This window comes from Bemisia tabaci, chromosome 2 (assembly GCF_918797505.1).
Source record: "Bemisia tabaci chromosome 2, PGI_BMITA_v3".
Classification (NCBI taxonomy): Eukaryota; Metazoa; Arthropoda; class Insecta; order Hemiptera; family Aleyrodidae; genus Bemisia; species Bemisia tabaci.
Genome location: NC_092794.1, coordinates 67,083,401 through 67,098,649, shown reverse-complemented (window position 1 = coordinate 67,098,649; position 15,249 = coordinate 67,083,401). Strand labels below are relative to the sequence as shown.

Here is a 15,249-nt window from a genome sequence, read left to right as displayed (position 1 = left end):
GACCTTTCCGCGCAAAATAAATCAAGATACTTAGGCACAAAAAGAAAGCGGTAGTCCAAAAAGTCGTCTTAGCATCCGTATTTAATGACGTAAACAAGCGGGAAAGTTCTAATATGTAGGTATTAGAGAAACGCTTAGCTGTTAGGTACAAAGAGGGAATATACACATGTACACAAAGCTCAAGGACAGGATTGAAAGTCAAAAGACGCTGCTCAAAAACTGCATTTCTATGGTAACAGTAACGCAACAGCTGTGTCATATATAGGCGAATTTTAGCAGTTTCAGAAAAAGTCATCACCGGTGGCAAAAAGTTCGTTGAAAGGAACTCAATACCTGAACTTTTAGACATAATAATGAAATAACTATGAACGTTCCAGCAAGGAAAATTTTGGGAATGTTATTTATTTCATCCGCTAATTTATATTTAATAACGTCGAATGGGGTATTATCAGCTAGTACAGAGAAAATTCTAAGAATCTTGTCGGCCATGTTTTGTTGAGTTGGTGAGCCATTCAATCGCTTGAGCGCTCTACTATAGAAGAACACTGGTGGCAAAACGAAAACAAGAAGCGCTTGCTTATCGGCTGAGCGCCTTAACGTTTCGTCTATTTGAGGTGTTTTAGTTTTTCCTCCGTTCTGGAAAACTTCTCTAAAACATTTCGTTGCTTTCAGAGATATTTTTAAGGCGTCATTGTGACATAAGGGTACCGGGATACAACTTGTAGGACTGGATACTGGCACTTGTCCGAGCAGGGCTGGTACCTCACCCAAAATGGAGGAATCTTCATTTGACGTACCCTTGGCATGATCAGTACACCGGTTTTTTATGTGCGTTTTAGAAGCACGTTAAAAATCGTCCTCCTTCCCCTTCGTCATCAGTTGCTTTTTGTAAAAAAAAAAAAAAATTCACAGTAGTAGTACGTAGAGTAGTGCGCAGGAAATTCCTTCCGTCTTGAAACATACAGAATTTGAGGTTAGTTTACTGCTCAATTCGACCACAGTAGACTCTAGCTTTCTAAGCGTTGAAAGTGCGAATTAACGTAGAGCAAAACCGCGAGTTTTTCTAACTTATGAATTGATTTTGGAAAGTTTTAATGTGTCTGTGGTATTTTACGTAAAATGTTGAAAAGGAGGTGTGCAGCGCATATTTTGCCTCTTGATTCCGAATGTCTCGAGACCTTCGAGACACTCGAGTGCGTGTTAAAAGAATGGAGAAGGAAATGTTATGGTATGGGTGTCCCCTCGGGTGTTTTTTAAATTCGGTTCACTCTGTGCTTTATTGATGACCAGGTGGTGGTTGCTCAAGATCAAGATGACGTCGAGTACATGATGCGGAAGTTCGTAGAGGAGTATCGAAAGTGGGGTTTGGAAGTCAGTATATACGAATCCGAGACGATGACTTTCGGAGGTGATCAGCAAGTTGGAGGATGAGCAGCAGATCAAAAGCTGTGCGGAGTATAAATACATAGGAGTGCGGTTGACCTATAGGATGGAAGGACGGATCAAGCTATCAAGGAGGGAATTACCTTAACAAGGAAGGCTATAGCGATGTTAAATCCTCTGGAATCCTTTGGGATCCAAGGATTTCCTAAGAGAACAAACGGAGAATTTAAAACGCTATAGATAGTATATTAACGTACAGATGTGAAGTTTGACAGGTGAAGAAACGGACCCAGGATATGCTAAGAGTAACGGAGATGGATATCTGGAGGAGGTCAGCAGGACCGCCAGGAGATCTTCCGTAATGATGGAGTGCGTCAGATAATGGAGGTCGAAAATGACGTCGTGTTTAACGTCATGACCAAACAGCTTGTCTGGTACGGTCATGTCAATTGGATGACGGAGGAGAGGCTGCCAGAAAATATGCTTGGTTGGGTTCCTCCTGGGAGGAGACGGAGGGGACGCCTGGGTTTGTTTGGGGGTAACCAGGGGGTTTTGGATGAGATGAGGGAGTGCCTACTCCCTGATGACTTGTGGGAGGACTAAGTTTTGTGGCGTTTAGGCGTCGCAGAGCGCCAGAGAGCGCTGTAAGAGCGCTGTAAGAGCGATTCCTATTTATGTATTATTTCGAGTGTTCCTTATCGCGTCGATGTCAGCTCGCACCGTTTGGCAACGAAGCTCATGGTCAGGGATCACCTCCCTCAGATTTATTACAAGTCACCAAGCTCCTCCTTCCTCTCGATCCATGAGCTCCTTAAAATCATTCATTAACCGTCAATCTTTTCCGAGCCCTCTCCATTACGTCACTTTTGGGACTCTCTTGATTACGCAGCGGTTTACGACCCTTAGAGGATGTTCACTGCGTCCACGTTACCTAATTACTCCAGCGTTGCCGTTATCAGAGACAAAAATAGTCTCGGAGCTAAATCCAAGTCCATTATCATTCCAGAACCTGCGTAAATGATTGTGAGCTACACCAATTGAAGTTGAAGAGGGAATCTGCATACGTGTCACCTTCTGGCCAAAGTATCACAAGCGGCATGCGACGTTGAAAAAATTCCGCCGCCGTTTTATTTTTTTTACAGAGAATTTGTTGGTTAAATCTGTTTGAAAATTACACTGAATTTTATCGGAAGCACAGATAACATTCAGTGAAATTTTCGAACAGCTTTGTTGAACAATTTCTCTGTAAATAATAAAATGGCGGCGGGAATTTTGAAACGTCGCATAGCGCTCGTGATACTTTGGCCGGAAGGTGACGACGTTTAGGACAATGATGTATTTTCGAGCCTATCTACGATGCACATACGGTAAAGGTACACGCATCGTACACGTGTGGAAAATTTTCAACGTTCAGAATTTTACGAAATGCCTTGACGTCATTCAGAATATTTACGGCGATACTGCAAAAACGCGTATCTTGGTTTTAAATGTTGACTTTTTGTTTGGAGGATATTGTATGTAGAAATTTTTGGAAAAAGTTTATTATTTTTTGCTAATTAAACCATCCAAGTACGATTCTATGACAAGTACAAATGACCCATTAACAGCAGAATTTTCACGCAAAATTTGTATTGTTTCATCTGAAAGTGGTTAAAGAGCTGATCTCGCGATATTTCTTTCAATTTTTGTATGGTATGGAAAATAGTATAAAAATAGATTTAAAAGTGAGAAAATATGCTCAGCTTAGTGACCTCATCTGGTGGCATTTCCCATTTAAACATGTATATTTTAACAGATTAAGTTATCTTGTAAATAGGTTATCTCAGGTTTCCTTGCTTCCTCCAATCGTTCAATCTATGAACCAAGGGTATCCTCGTCTCCCACTGTAGTAGTTCACTGAAAAGAAGTTATGGGCTGTATAGACATACCACCCGTTCTGGGCTCAGAAGCTGAAAGTTCCGGGTGCTGGAGCCGTAGCTTCGATTGCTCCGAGTGCTACGCTCGGAACTTTCGGCCTCTGAGCCCGGAATGCGGACGGCATATCCATATAGCCCGTAAGTACGGCTTCCACTGCCTGAGTTTTTTTTCCAGTGTTTCTGTCGAATTACGAAATTCATCAAACAGACACTTGCAAATTCTTCACCAGAGTCAAATGAATAGGAACATACTCAAATTTGCCTCCGAGGTGGAGTCAAAGTTGCGATCCGATCTTGTGGCCAAAACAGGACCAAAGTGAGTCCAAATAAAGTCCCATTTGGACCGAGTTTAACAGAGAGGAACCAAGCCACATCTGCTATTGCCAAATTTAACGGGGCAATTTAATTTTTTACGAGAGATCGTTTGTGCGGATTCCTTTGAAATTTTTAAGGAATTTGCTTCAAATTATGGAGAATTTTCACTGATTTTTGCACGAAAATCCGCACAACCGTTTTCATGAAAAAAATTAACTTGCCCGATTAAATTTGGCAATAGCCGATGCGGCTTGGATCCTTTCTGTTTAACGCGGTCCATTTAACCTTAAAGAGCGCGGGGGCTTTAACCTCTGAAACTCCGTGCACGCGTCCCGCCGCCTGCGATTCGTCGATTTCAGCGAACACAATCGTTGCTCCAAAGCGATTCAATTTTGAAAGTGTCGCGCAAATTTTCACCGCATCTCTTCCGGCGGAAGTAAATGAATTGCTGCCAACAACCCCCCCCCCCCCCCCACGTTCTACTCTTTCCCCCGCGCCAACCTGCCCGGGCCCGTGACACCGCGCCGTTTAGCATTCAATTCGATTGGAGCAAGTGATGTCGATCTGTGTGTGATTCCCGGGGCATTTCCCCGCAGCGTGATACGAATCGAGGAAATCCGTGGAAAATTAGGCAACGGTATCGGGTTTTTTGAGGGGGGCGTGTGGTAGGCGGCGAGGATAGGTGGGCGGAGGGGTCATAGGTAGAGTTCAGAGCGGTCGCAGGGATAGGGCTGGTCGCGGGGCGGTGTGTGGTGGGGCCCGGTGGGTGGGTGGGGGGGGGGAGGGTTCTGAAAGAGACTAATGAAGCGGAAACGTTTGTTTTCGTATTGGAGCAGCTTCTCCCCTCATTTTTCACCGGCGCGGCGCTAACTTTTTTTTCGGGCGTGCAAAGCGAGTCACGCCGCGTCGGTCGCCATGCTACGAAGTCGATGTCTGTCAAGCCCTCATTTCAGCCCCGCGCGGGAAACCAATATCCCGTTATCGGATTCGTGAGAGGAGGCAACGGCACGTAACATCGGAAATTAAGAGGCTTTTAAAAAATTGATGACTTTTATGTTTTCGTCGTCATCGTTGTCGTTTTTTCTGTCGTTGCCGTCGTTTTTGTCGGCGTCGCACAGTGGATCAAATCAGTCGGAGAGATCGGACACGAAATTGTATGCTATAAATGCAAATTTTGATGTTTAACCCTTCGAATTTTTAATTTAAAGGGGGGAATCTAGAGGAAAACTTCACGAGGAAACCAATGGAATCACTTTTAAAATCTCAAAGTTTTGTATAGACGGAGCTATAAGCTTTTTTAAGTTTCCAAATTTTGTGCGACATCTCCCGTTCCACTGTGCGTCGTTGTCGTCTTTGCAAAAATAAATGCAAATATTGATGTTTAACTCTTCGTATTTTTAATTTAAAGGGGGGAATCTAGAAGAAAACTTCACGAGGAAACCAATGGAGCCACTTTTAAAATCTCAAAGTTTTGTATAGATGGAGTTATGAGCTTGCAAAGTTTCCAAATTTTGTGCGACATCTCTCATTGACTCGATCCACTGTGCGTCGTTGTCGTCTTTGTCGGCGCTTTCAAAAATTGACCTTTTCATCCTGCTTGTGCAGGGCTGCCGGCTGTCTGTAAAACTGGGAAAACTAGGGAATTTCTGATACAAAATCACTGAAAATATCATCGATCCTCCATCTGTTTACCCCTCCTGATCATTTTTAAGGCTTGTCATCTTTCAACCGGCTACCAAACGCTTTTGTCATTGATTTGATCCCTAAAAAAGGAACTTTCGTCAAAAGTGTAGCCAAAGTCAGCCTGTTTAAAAAACATTTCGTCTGAAGTTCCTGAAAATGTCAATGAAAAATACTCATATCTATACTAAAAGAAACATGTTATCGAAAGAAATTTGGAAATCCTCGAATGTTCATACGGCGTTTTCCTTAGCTTGGCAGCATTTCGACGGTGAAACTACCAAACCACGTATCTCGTTTGCGGTGTTTAAAAATCTACGCTCACATTTTATTTTTTTGAAGTAGACCAAATCAATATCATTCCTTGAAATTTTCACGGACTTTTCTCCGCACAAAGAGGAAAAATCACAGAAATTTTCAAGACTGGATGTTAAGTAGTTTTTCATTTAAAAAATAAAGTATGACAGGACGTCTGCGACGTCGCAAACCGAGATACGTGGTTTGGTAGTTTCACCGTCGATTTGAGGCCTCCTCAGGAACGACAAAGCTTATACATAAGGAAAGGAACAGTGGCGTGGCGTGAATTGCGATATATCGATTGTTATGCCATTTAACCCTATGGTAAAGAATCGATTATTAGGGTGTTCGCTGCGAACACCCTGTTTATCGATCCTTTTCCATAGGATTAAATAGCATAACAATCGATTTATCGCAATTCACGCCACGCCACTGGAAAGGAACCACCGTGAAGACGACCCTTTACCGGATTTTCTCAGGTAAAGGGTAAGTGCACGAGGCGTGACTCTAAGGCCCTAAATCTCAACGTAAACCATATGGGGCCTCTCCGAGTATAGGATCTGCTAAAAGAACAGAGACAAGAGACCCTCCACTAGTATCTTGGCCATTGTGGAAGCTTTTACTTTTGGGACTTTAGCATTCTACTGTTGACTTACCTACATGGTTGATGTTCAACAACGTGTTGGCTAGTTCCGTTTAGCAAACAAGCCGAAAATGGCCGAAGTTTGGGAAACTTGTTTGGCTCATGAAGCTCATCATCCACCTTGTAGATAGGTAAACAGCCGAAACTAGGGTGATGACTGTTGCTCCCTAATAATTGTCCATAAGGAATTGTTGAAACCCCGAAAGTAAAAGCTTCCACCTGTCGCCAGGAGGCCAGTGGAGGGTCTCTTGTCTCTGTAAAAGAACGACTGCGAGTATGGCCTTTAAGGTTGAATCGGGGAATGAGCGGTGAGTTGGGGCGGAGGACTGAGAAAGCTACTCGATTTCCTCGAATAATTTATGGACACGTGTTCATCGTGTGAAGCTTGACGCCCCGTCGTTGGCCACGACAGCGCCGGACTCTGCCATCCTCCGCAAGATTGCCCCATGAACATTTTCACATTGCAAAATTTCTCCTTTTGAAATGCTAATTTTCTGGAAAAATTATGAATATTTCTTCTTGAAATCTTCAGATACTTTAGATCACACCGAGAAGAACATTCTCAGAGAAACTGGATAGAAAATATTCACAAGCTTTCCTGAAAATTCGTGTTTTATCAAAGGAAATTTGGAAACATCTGGAGGCTCCTACCACGTTTTCCCTCAATCGCTCTTCGACCGACCGTAACCACGCTTTAATGAAGCGACGATTCACCGGTAATCGGCAGCCAGCGAGTCGATTGTTGAAAATACCGAGGCGGATCCAGCAATTTGGCGACACCGGATTTGCTCCATTTAAACCTATGCTAAATAATCGATTCTTGTCGGAGCACTCGGTCTCTTCAAGAATCGATACATTTCCAAAGGTTTAAATAGAGAAAAGCAAATGTCGCCAATTTCCTGGATCCGCAAAGCATCTTTGCTGGAGCAAGTTGGCAACGCTGACTCCCTTCCATTTAAACCCGGGTTGAATAATCGATTCCTGTCGGAGTACCGGGCCCCTCCGAGAATCGATATATTTCCATTGGTTTTAATGGAGAGAATACAACGTTGCCAACTTTCTGGATTAATCAATATCGTTGAATCATCATCGGGTGATCTTGATCGATCCCCATCTCAGCAATGATATCTGGACGGATTTCACCGTGGAAAACGGGCTTTCCACCAGATTTCCACCGACCAATTTCGAGCCAAATCGGAGGAGGTCGAGTTCCGGACCGGGTTAAATCGACTTAATGAGGGGTTTGGAGGACGAGGCGCATAAATGCAGTTTTTGAAAAAATCCAGGTATAAACAGTTACCAGTAAAAATAGTCTAAATACATATTCTGTGAAAAATTCGCTCCCGATTCCAATTTTTAAGCATTAAAAAATCAGTTTGAACTTTCTTTCCGTCATGAGGATCCATGTGATTTCGAAACTTCAAACGCGAGTTTTTTTAAATAGAAAAAACTGCACCTATGCGCCTTGTCCACTAAGCCTCTTATTTAACTTTTCTCCCGAATCTGAGTGACACCTCATTGACAGCATGGAGCGGTGCATTGCAAATTCACCGCGCCTCGCATCATCGCGCCTTCAATTTTGCAGATGCAACACGGACATCCATCAAGCACGAATAGTTGTATCTCTGCGCCGTCACCAACGCGCGTCCTTTCCCTTGCTCTATTTCTAAATTACGCTGGTTCCGTCTGTCCCATTTGTATTGTGCTTCAAGGCCTACGCGAGCAACACAGCCGTAGTTTGAAACGACGTAATCGGGCCTCGTTTTTTAACTTTCCTCCCGAATTTGAGCGACACCAGCACAGCGCAGCGGCAGCACAGAGCGGATCAATGCAAGCTGCGCTTCGCGCCACCGCGTCTCCAATTTTGCAGATGCAACATGATCATGGATATCCACCAAGCACGACCTTTTTTACGTGTTGTATCTCTGCGCTGTCATCAACACGCGTTCGTTGCGGTGTCTCTTAGAGTACCTGTGCACGAGAGAGTATTGCCATCTCAATCCTTACAGAAAAAGTGCGCCGCTCTCTGATCGGTCGGCTATCGTGGAACCCCAAAGTTGGACCAATGTAAACGAACCCCAGCCCCTCCGCTCCTAGTTCGGCCCAATGTAAAAAAAAAACAAGATGGCGAAGAAGTTCTACAAAGTTCTAGATTTTGGGTGCGATAGACATTTTCTTGTATCCAACTTCTGAGTTGAGGTCGGATCGAACTTTGATGAATATTTTTGCCGAAAATTAAGCTGTGAGTGTGGTTATCATTCATTACTCAGCCGATAATACGTGTCCCTCTTGGTCGAGTTTGTTTACGTTGGTCCAACTTTAGAGCTCCATGATAGCCTGAAATTGATGAACCAATCAGAGAGTAGCACAGTGATAGCAATACTCTCCCGTATACAGATACTCTAGTGTCCCTTATTTTTGAAATTTGAGACAAATTTAAGGTTCACTGGAAAAAAAAAAAAACACATTGGATCTAGAGTCCAGACTATTAAAAACATCGACAAGAAAAAATACTCCTGATTCAATCGGATTTTTGCTTAAATCAAAAGGAAATCCGCTCAAATTAAGATGCTTGGTTTTTGATTCAAGCAAAAATCCGATTGAATCAAGAGTGTTTTTTCTTGTCGATGTGTTTAAGACTCTGGATCCAATGTGTTTTTTTTCCAGTGTTAAGTTAGCCCAAATTATGCTTAATTATCACTCAATTATCTCTAAGTGTCTTTATGGAATAATGTTGATGTTTGTTAATGTGCCTTTAACTCTTTTAAACCTCTCCTCATTCTCTCAGACCAAAAATTACATCTTCTTTTGTTCATTTTGTTTCAGGAAAGATGCTGCATTAGCCAATGCTGTAAAGCGTAAGTTGTCGCATTTTATCTTAGAGTCTCAGCAAAATTATCAATTTCTTTTACTTCATGAATAATGTATGCTCATTGCTTCCAATTATATGTTTAAAATTCACATGAGAGAATTCAGCACTAGCTTTTCCCGAGACTGAGGCAATATTCCTAGTTTTTTTTATCATGAGTAATTGTTGAAACAGCATGACAGGGGAAAAAATGATTTCCTATAAATGTTTCTGTTTAGTTATTTTATTAAAAACAATATGCACCCTGAAAAAAAATACCGATAGAATTTACCATTCCTTCGCCCTGTATTTCACACAGCGTTAATGCAGAGTCAATTCTGTCAGAAGGAAGGTAAACGTTACTATACACTGGTACAGGTAACCATTTCTTCGGCAGAATCGACCTGAAGATTGGTAGAATTTACCATTCTTTCACGCTGTGTGAAACACAGCGTGAAGGAATGGTAAATTCTACCAATCTTTTTTTTCAGTGCATATTAAAAATAAATCACGTCAATTGACTTGTAGATCGATTCAAACGAGACACCGATTTACAGAGACAATGGAAATAATTTAGAGTCATTTTAGAGACAATTAATGAATTGAAATTTATTCAAATTGGACTTGAAAGTAGAATTAGAGTTGACTCGGTCTTATATTCAACATGTAAATAGAATATTATTATTTTGAATTTGCAGGTTTCGCCTATCTTTCCCCTCCGCAAAGATGGAGACGCTCGCGTAATTCGAGAGCGCATATTTGAATTTAGCGCGCATTAATCCAGCAAAAAGCGCGGGAAACGGAAACGCTGAGGAAAGACCACAGGGGAGGTGGGGGGATGTTGGGTGTATTCATTATTCTTCAACTGCTACAGTCAGTAACCATATTACTTCCGTCAGTTAGGATTCTTTCATTGAATCATTAGGTTTCGATCACCTCTCTTTTCCGCAATTACAGAAGCGCTCATGGAAATCGGGAGCGCTTATTTGAATTTGGCGCGCATCAACCTGTTAAAAAGCGCGGGAAACGGAAACGCGTAAAAACGGAAATGGAGAAACACATCACGCACTCTGTTTACAAAATTCCGAATCTTCGTAGCATGTGCGAATGTGAGGTTAGACGTTTGAAATTTTCGAAATTTTGAATAGAATAGATTACTGATAGATTTGTTTACAAACAACAACTTCTATTTTTGTTTATTATTTTGAAAATGAAGCGCTTTACTTCACAGCAGAATAATACTATCCAACAGCAAGGAGTGGATCATTATCATGTCTTTTCAATCATCCCTTACCCAGAGGTTCGTAATAACCATTAGATATCTGTTTTGGAAGTGACTTGTCGACTGTGCCCGTGTATGTCTGCTCAGCAGATGAATTTTTATACCCGCTGAAATCGAATTCTGCACAATAAATTCCCCTTAGTTACTCCTCTAAGATCCATCATTTCAAACACTGCTCCGGAAGGTAGTGCAGTGAAGTAAATTTACGTCTATACTATGCACACAGGGCAAGGTAGTGTACAATCAGTGGATCTATTACAGGCTCTCTTGAGGGGCTTTGAGGACAAGGTGCGCCAGTGCAGTTTTTCGAAAAATTGAGATATCAGTGTTCTGCCTTCCCTGGGTACCATGCGCTTAATAATCAGGCCTTGGCGCCTAGAAATGGGGGGGGGGGGGCTGGGCCATCGTGGCCTATGACCTTAAAATTTGACAGATTGAACTTGCAATCGGGATGCAGTGGTAGCGATAAAGCGCTCTCTATATGCACCGTTTGCAGCGCGTGTTTTTTAGAACATCTCACAGCGCTAGGCCTGTTATACACTGCAATTCTGCATTCATGCCCTCTGCAAATTTTCATTCACCATGGCCTGTATGGTAAAATTTCATTTGGCTCCTAAAAATTGGGCTTCCCGGCGAAGGTAGCTCCTAAAATTTCAGGGGGAAGGCAGAAAACTGATTGAGATATTAATGATTTCAAATAAAACTAGTCTTCTGCATATTCAGTGAAAAATTTGCTCATAAATTCCAATTCTTAAGCATCAAAAAGTCAGTTCGAACTTTCTTTCTGCTACAAGGATCCATGTAATTTTGAAACTTTGAACACGTATTTCTTGAAATAGCAAAAACTGCACTTATGCGCCTTGTCCTTCAAGCCCCTCTGTCGAGATCAGTTCGGAATTGATCCCTCTTATATAAGTAAAGAGCTTGTATCAGAAGTGGCAAGTTTATTATCACCTTGTTGGTTTCTGAATTCTCTCAGTTAAGTACCTAGCCTGGCCCCACAAGACATTTGTCATCAAAGACCGGAAAATATTAATTTTATTCCTGAATGCACTCTCTTATTTTTGCAATCCGAAGTTCATTTGAAGAGTTGAAGTGCTGTTTATCTGAGCGCTTTAACTTCATCAATGGCACATACAGCATTGCAGTAAAGCTCAGCGGCTGTGTTAGGAATAAGCCAATGTTAAGGTATGCAACAACTCTGGCAAAGTGGGAAATGGCTGAGCGTGGCATTGGTCTGGTAGAATTGGACTCAGTCGGTGCAATTTCTCACAGGCAGGTAATGCTGGTAGTATTGCACATGAAAGATCCATGAATTAATCAAAGTATATCCGTGTAGTGTGGAATGCCGACTACCAAATGGTCATGTGCCCAGTGTTCCTGGGTGCTCTTTGTACGTACATTCTGCCACTCTTCATGCTGCCATTGGCTGCTTTGTCATTCTGTGACATCTGGTGTACGGATTGTTTAAGATATGGGAGCATTTTCCCGCAAGCTTTTGGTCCGTGCCAGTATAGGGAAGATCCGCACGGCATGGTTATATTTCACACATTTGGGATCACTGAATGTCCCTCTCTTTTTCTGTTGTCTCAAAGGGACTGATTGGCCAGTGGGGTGGCACGTTTATCCACGGCCATAATTACGGATTTTTAAGTGTCCATTAAAAGCTTTCAACTATGGAGATGAAACCTGGGACTTCAGTGCTGTCAGTAAATCGCCTTAACCGCCACACCTTAAAGGCTCCAAATTCAGTTTAATCAGTAACAGCCAAATACAGAGCAAAAATAGGCGTAACATTTAGATTTCCTAGTTCTCTTTGTTCCATCTCTTAAATTTTCTGATTGCAAAGAATTTCATCAATAACCAGCTGATTTTTCCTTACAATTCCTCATAGCTTCCCTCTATGCCCTTGTTCACAGGCAGATGATGGCCCCCTCCCTGATAGGCACTCTCCCGGCCCAGGGGGAGCGCCGGCCGGAGCTTTGAGAGGTAAAATATGTCTCAGGATTCCAGTTCTTATATAAGTGAGGAACGCAGTTTTTTCCGTCCGTTCACCAGAGAGTCTGTCAAAGAAATCGAAGAACGAATCGCCGAAGAACATGCCAAGCAGAAAGAGCTCGAGAAGAAACGTGCGGAAGGAGAGGTAAGCTGTATCTTCCACCTTTGAGTTTCACTTCGTCTTATTCTATTGACATTCGTTGCTTAATTTGAAATTTGTCTAAAGCTGTAACAATAATTTTGTACTTTGATGCTGTCTGGGCGTTTTGTGAATCCATTGTCATATTTTTAGTGAACTTGGAATAAAGTGGTGTGTTAACAATGACCGAAATCCCCTCCTGATTCGGTTTGATTTTCCTTAGGATAGGATCTGTTTTTTCTGCAAGCATCAAGGCCCGAAAATTATTTCCGTCCAAATAGCAATGTTGCCAAATTTAAAACTATGGATTTTAAAATGCTATCATTTGAACAAGGAATATTCAACTTACAAAAAAATATTCAAATCTAAATCAATGAATGCACAATATTCCAAAAGACAAAAATATAAATAGCTTGTCCAAATTGTATTGCAACATTGTTTATTCATGCACTGTTCACAAGATACAGAATTTTAAAGTTGTAAAACTTGGCAATGCTGCTACGAAGACAAGAATTAGTATTACGTCTTAATGTATTCAGGAGAGACATACCCTATCCTTAGAACTAGTGTGTAAAATGAAGGGCATGAACTCAATTAAAAAAATTATATCTGAAGCATTATTTGAAAAAAAAAAAAATCTGAATACTATGAAATATTAATAGCTTGATAGCTGGTAAGAAAATGTGTTTTAATGTCAGAAGAAAAAAAATTTAAAATCACTTACGGTTTTGCTATTACCTACTGAAGTTCTGTAAATCTAGAAAGTCAATTTCAACCTGCCACAAAACTTTACGCTTTTGAAGAAAAGTATTTTAAAAATTGTGACAGCAAAGCTAATAATTTGGAAGCAAATTTCAGACAATATTAAACCGTTTCATCAGAATATTTCATGAGAACCCCAGATTTGAAATATTTGAGTGGTTAAAATATGTAGGCAGTATTTTTGTAACCTAGTTCATAAAAGTTTCCTATCCTTTTTTTGGGGCAACACAGTTTTCAATCAAGATTTTGAGGTTGAATTTTATTCTAATAGAAAGCTATGCATAATTGGTGTTTGGTATTTATCAATTAAAATCCTCAGTGTTATGCAAAAATTATTCTTACTGGATGTCTATTTCACAATTTCTTCTTATTTCTATCCGTATCTTTGGGAATTTTTCTTTCTAGTTTTGAGTTGTAAGTCAAAGTGCAAATTGATCTTTGAGAATTTTTTTCATTCCATAAAATGATTATTATTTGAGTCTGATTTTTTATGTGACTTTTAGGGGGATTTTGGACGGAAGAGAAAGAAGAAAGAAGTAAGCAAATGTTTGAGTTGATTTCTGCTATGACTTTCTGAATGATTTTTATTTTTTAGTCGATTCTCCACATTTTTAAAACAAGTTAATGCTTGCCACCAATTATATCCTTATTTTTAATAGGCTGGCTAGGCACTTGAAGGATAATGTGGATGCAGAATTCAGGTGACATTTTTGTGATTTGAACAAGAATTTTCTGTTTTGTTTATTTGATTACTGACAGGAAAACTTGTCCTTGGTTGTATCTACTTTCATGCACCGATAAATTGACAAAGTAGCAGGGTTCTGATATTTAGTAGTTTTGCAGAGTACTTTCATAGATGACCTCAACAGAATCAGTCTCTCTTTTTCAAAAATGTCACTCAATTCTCTGTTCTGCAGTACCCTTCAGTCACTGTTGACTGATATCTGTATCTCCTCCAGGATTTGAAATGAAGCCTTATTCTTTATTCGATCTGTTCAAAGTAGAACCTTTTCGGTAATGATCTGTCAATATTATGAAATTGACTACTATCATTTGTCCAGTCATCTATCATTGACAGTTTAACTTCGGTCCAGCTCATCCATGTTCCTCACTAAAATTCAAAGAACTTTAAAAAGGTATCTTTGTTTTTTTCTGGCTCAAAAATTTTAAACATTCGAGTCAATCAAAATAAGTCTACTCACTTTCAAATTCTTTCAACTACATTCAATTCAGTTAGATAAATATATTTGTTGAAATAATTGCATTGAGTCATCAAGCTATATGCAGTGTTTTGTGTTGAATGAAAAGGTTACTGAATTCAAATTTAAATATAAACATACCGCCCGAATTACAATAGAAAAAAATTAAATAAAATAAAGGCTGAAAGTAAATCATCAATAAAAATACCAAGAAGTTTTGGGACTCTCTAGAATTCTTTTCAACTGATGAATCAAATATGATCAAAGAGAGTGAAAAAAGAAGGAAATGAGCTGAAAATACTTTGTATCACAAAATTATGATATGTTGAGTTGAACGAGACTGTCAAGTCCAGTACTTACTAATGAATGCTTCAAACTCTCTACGCACCCTGCATAAAACAGTTTTTGAAACAGATTGATTTGACTGTAATCAGTACATCTGGACCGCGTTTAACAGAAAGGAACCAAGCCACATCAGCTATTGCCAATTTTAACTGGGCAATTTATTTTTTTACGAGAAAACGTTTGTGCGGATCCTTTTGAAAATGTTAAGAAATTTGCTGCGCACTATGGAGAAAATTCACTGAAATTTGCATGAACATCCGCCCAACTGTTTTCATGTAAAAAATTAAATTAGTCAATTAAATTTGGCAATAGCTAATGTGGCTTGGTTCCTTTCTGTTTAACGCGGTCCATCTCTATTGTCTGTTGCTGGATTTCCCCTCTTTTATATAATCTACTAAAATTTTTGATCATCGTTTCGTTTTTGAATTTTAAATTTTTATTC

General features: G+C 40.4%; 1 protein-coding gene across 8 annotated transcripts in view; it reads left to right on the top strand.

The window, feature by feature from the left end:
• Window positions 1–15,249, top strand: part of para (sodium voltage-gated channel paralytic) — a 149,874-nt gene that overhangs the window by 67,307 nt on the left and 67,318 nt on the right. For 4 of the 8 annotated variants that reach the window (XM_072296116.1, XM_072296114.1, XM_072296119.1 and 1 more), the window contains exons 2-4: window positions 9,061–9,092; window positions 12,284–12,507; window positions 13,767–13,799. In XM_072296116.1, the coding sequence (XP_072152217.1) occupies window positions 12,361–12,507; window positions 13,767–13,799 (180 nt within the window). In that variant the 5' untranslated portion in view covers window positions 9,061–9,092; window positions 12,284–12,360. The remainder of the gene's footprint in view (window positions 1–9,060; window positions 9,093–12,283; window positions 12,508–13,766; window positions 13,800–15,249) is intronic. The other 4 variants (XM_072296117.1, XM_072296120.1, XM_072296115.1 and 1 more) reach the window with 1 other exon arrangement.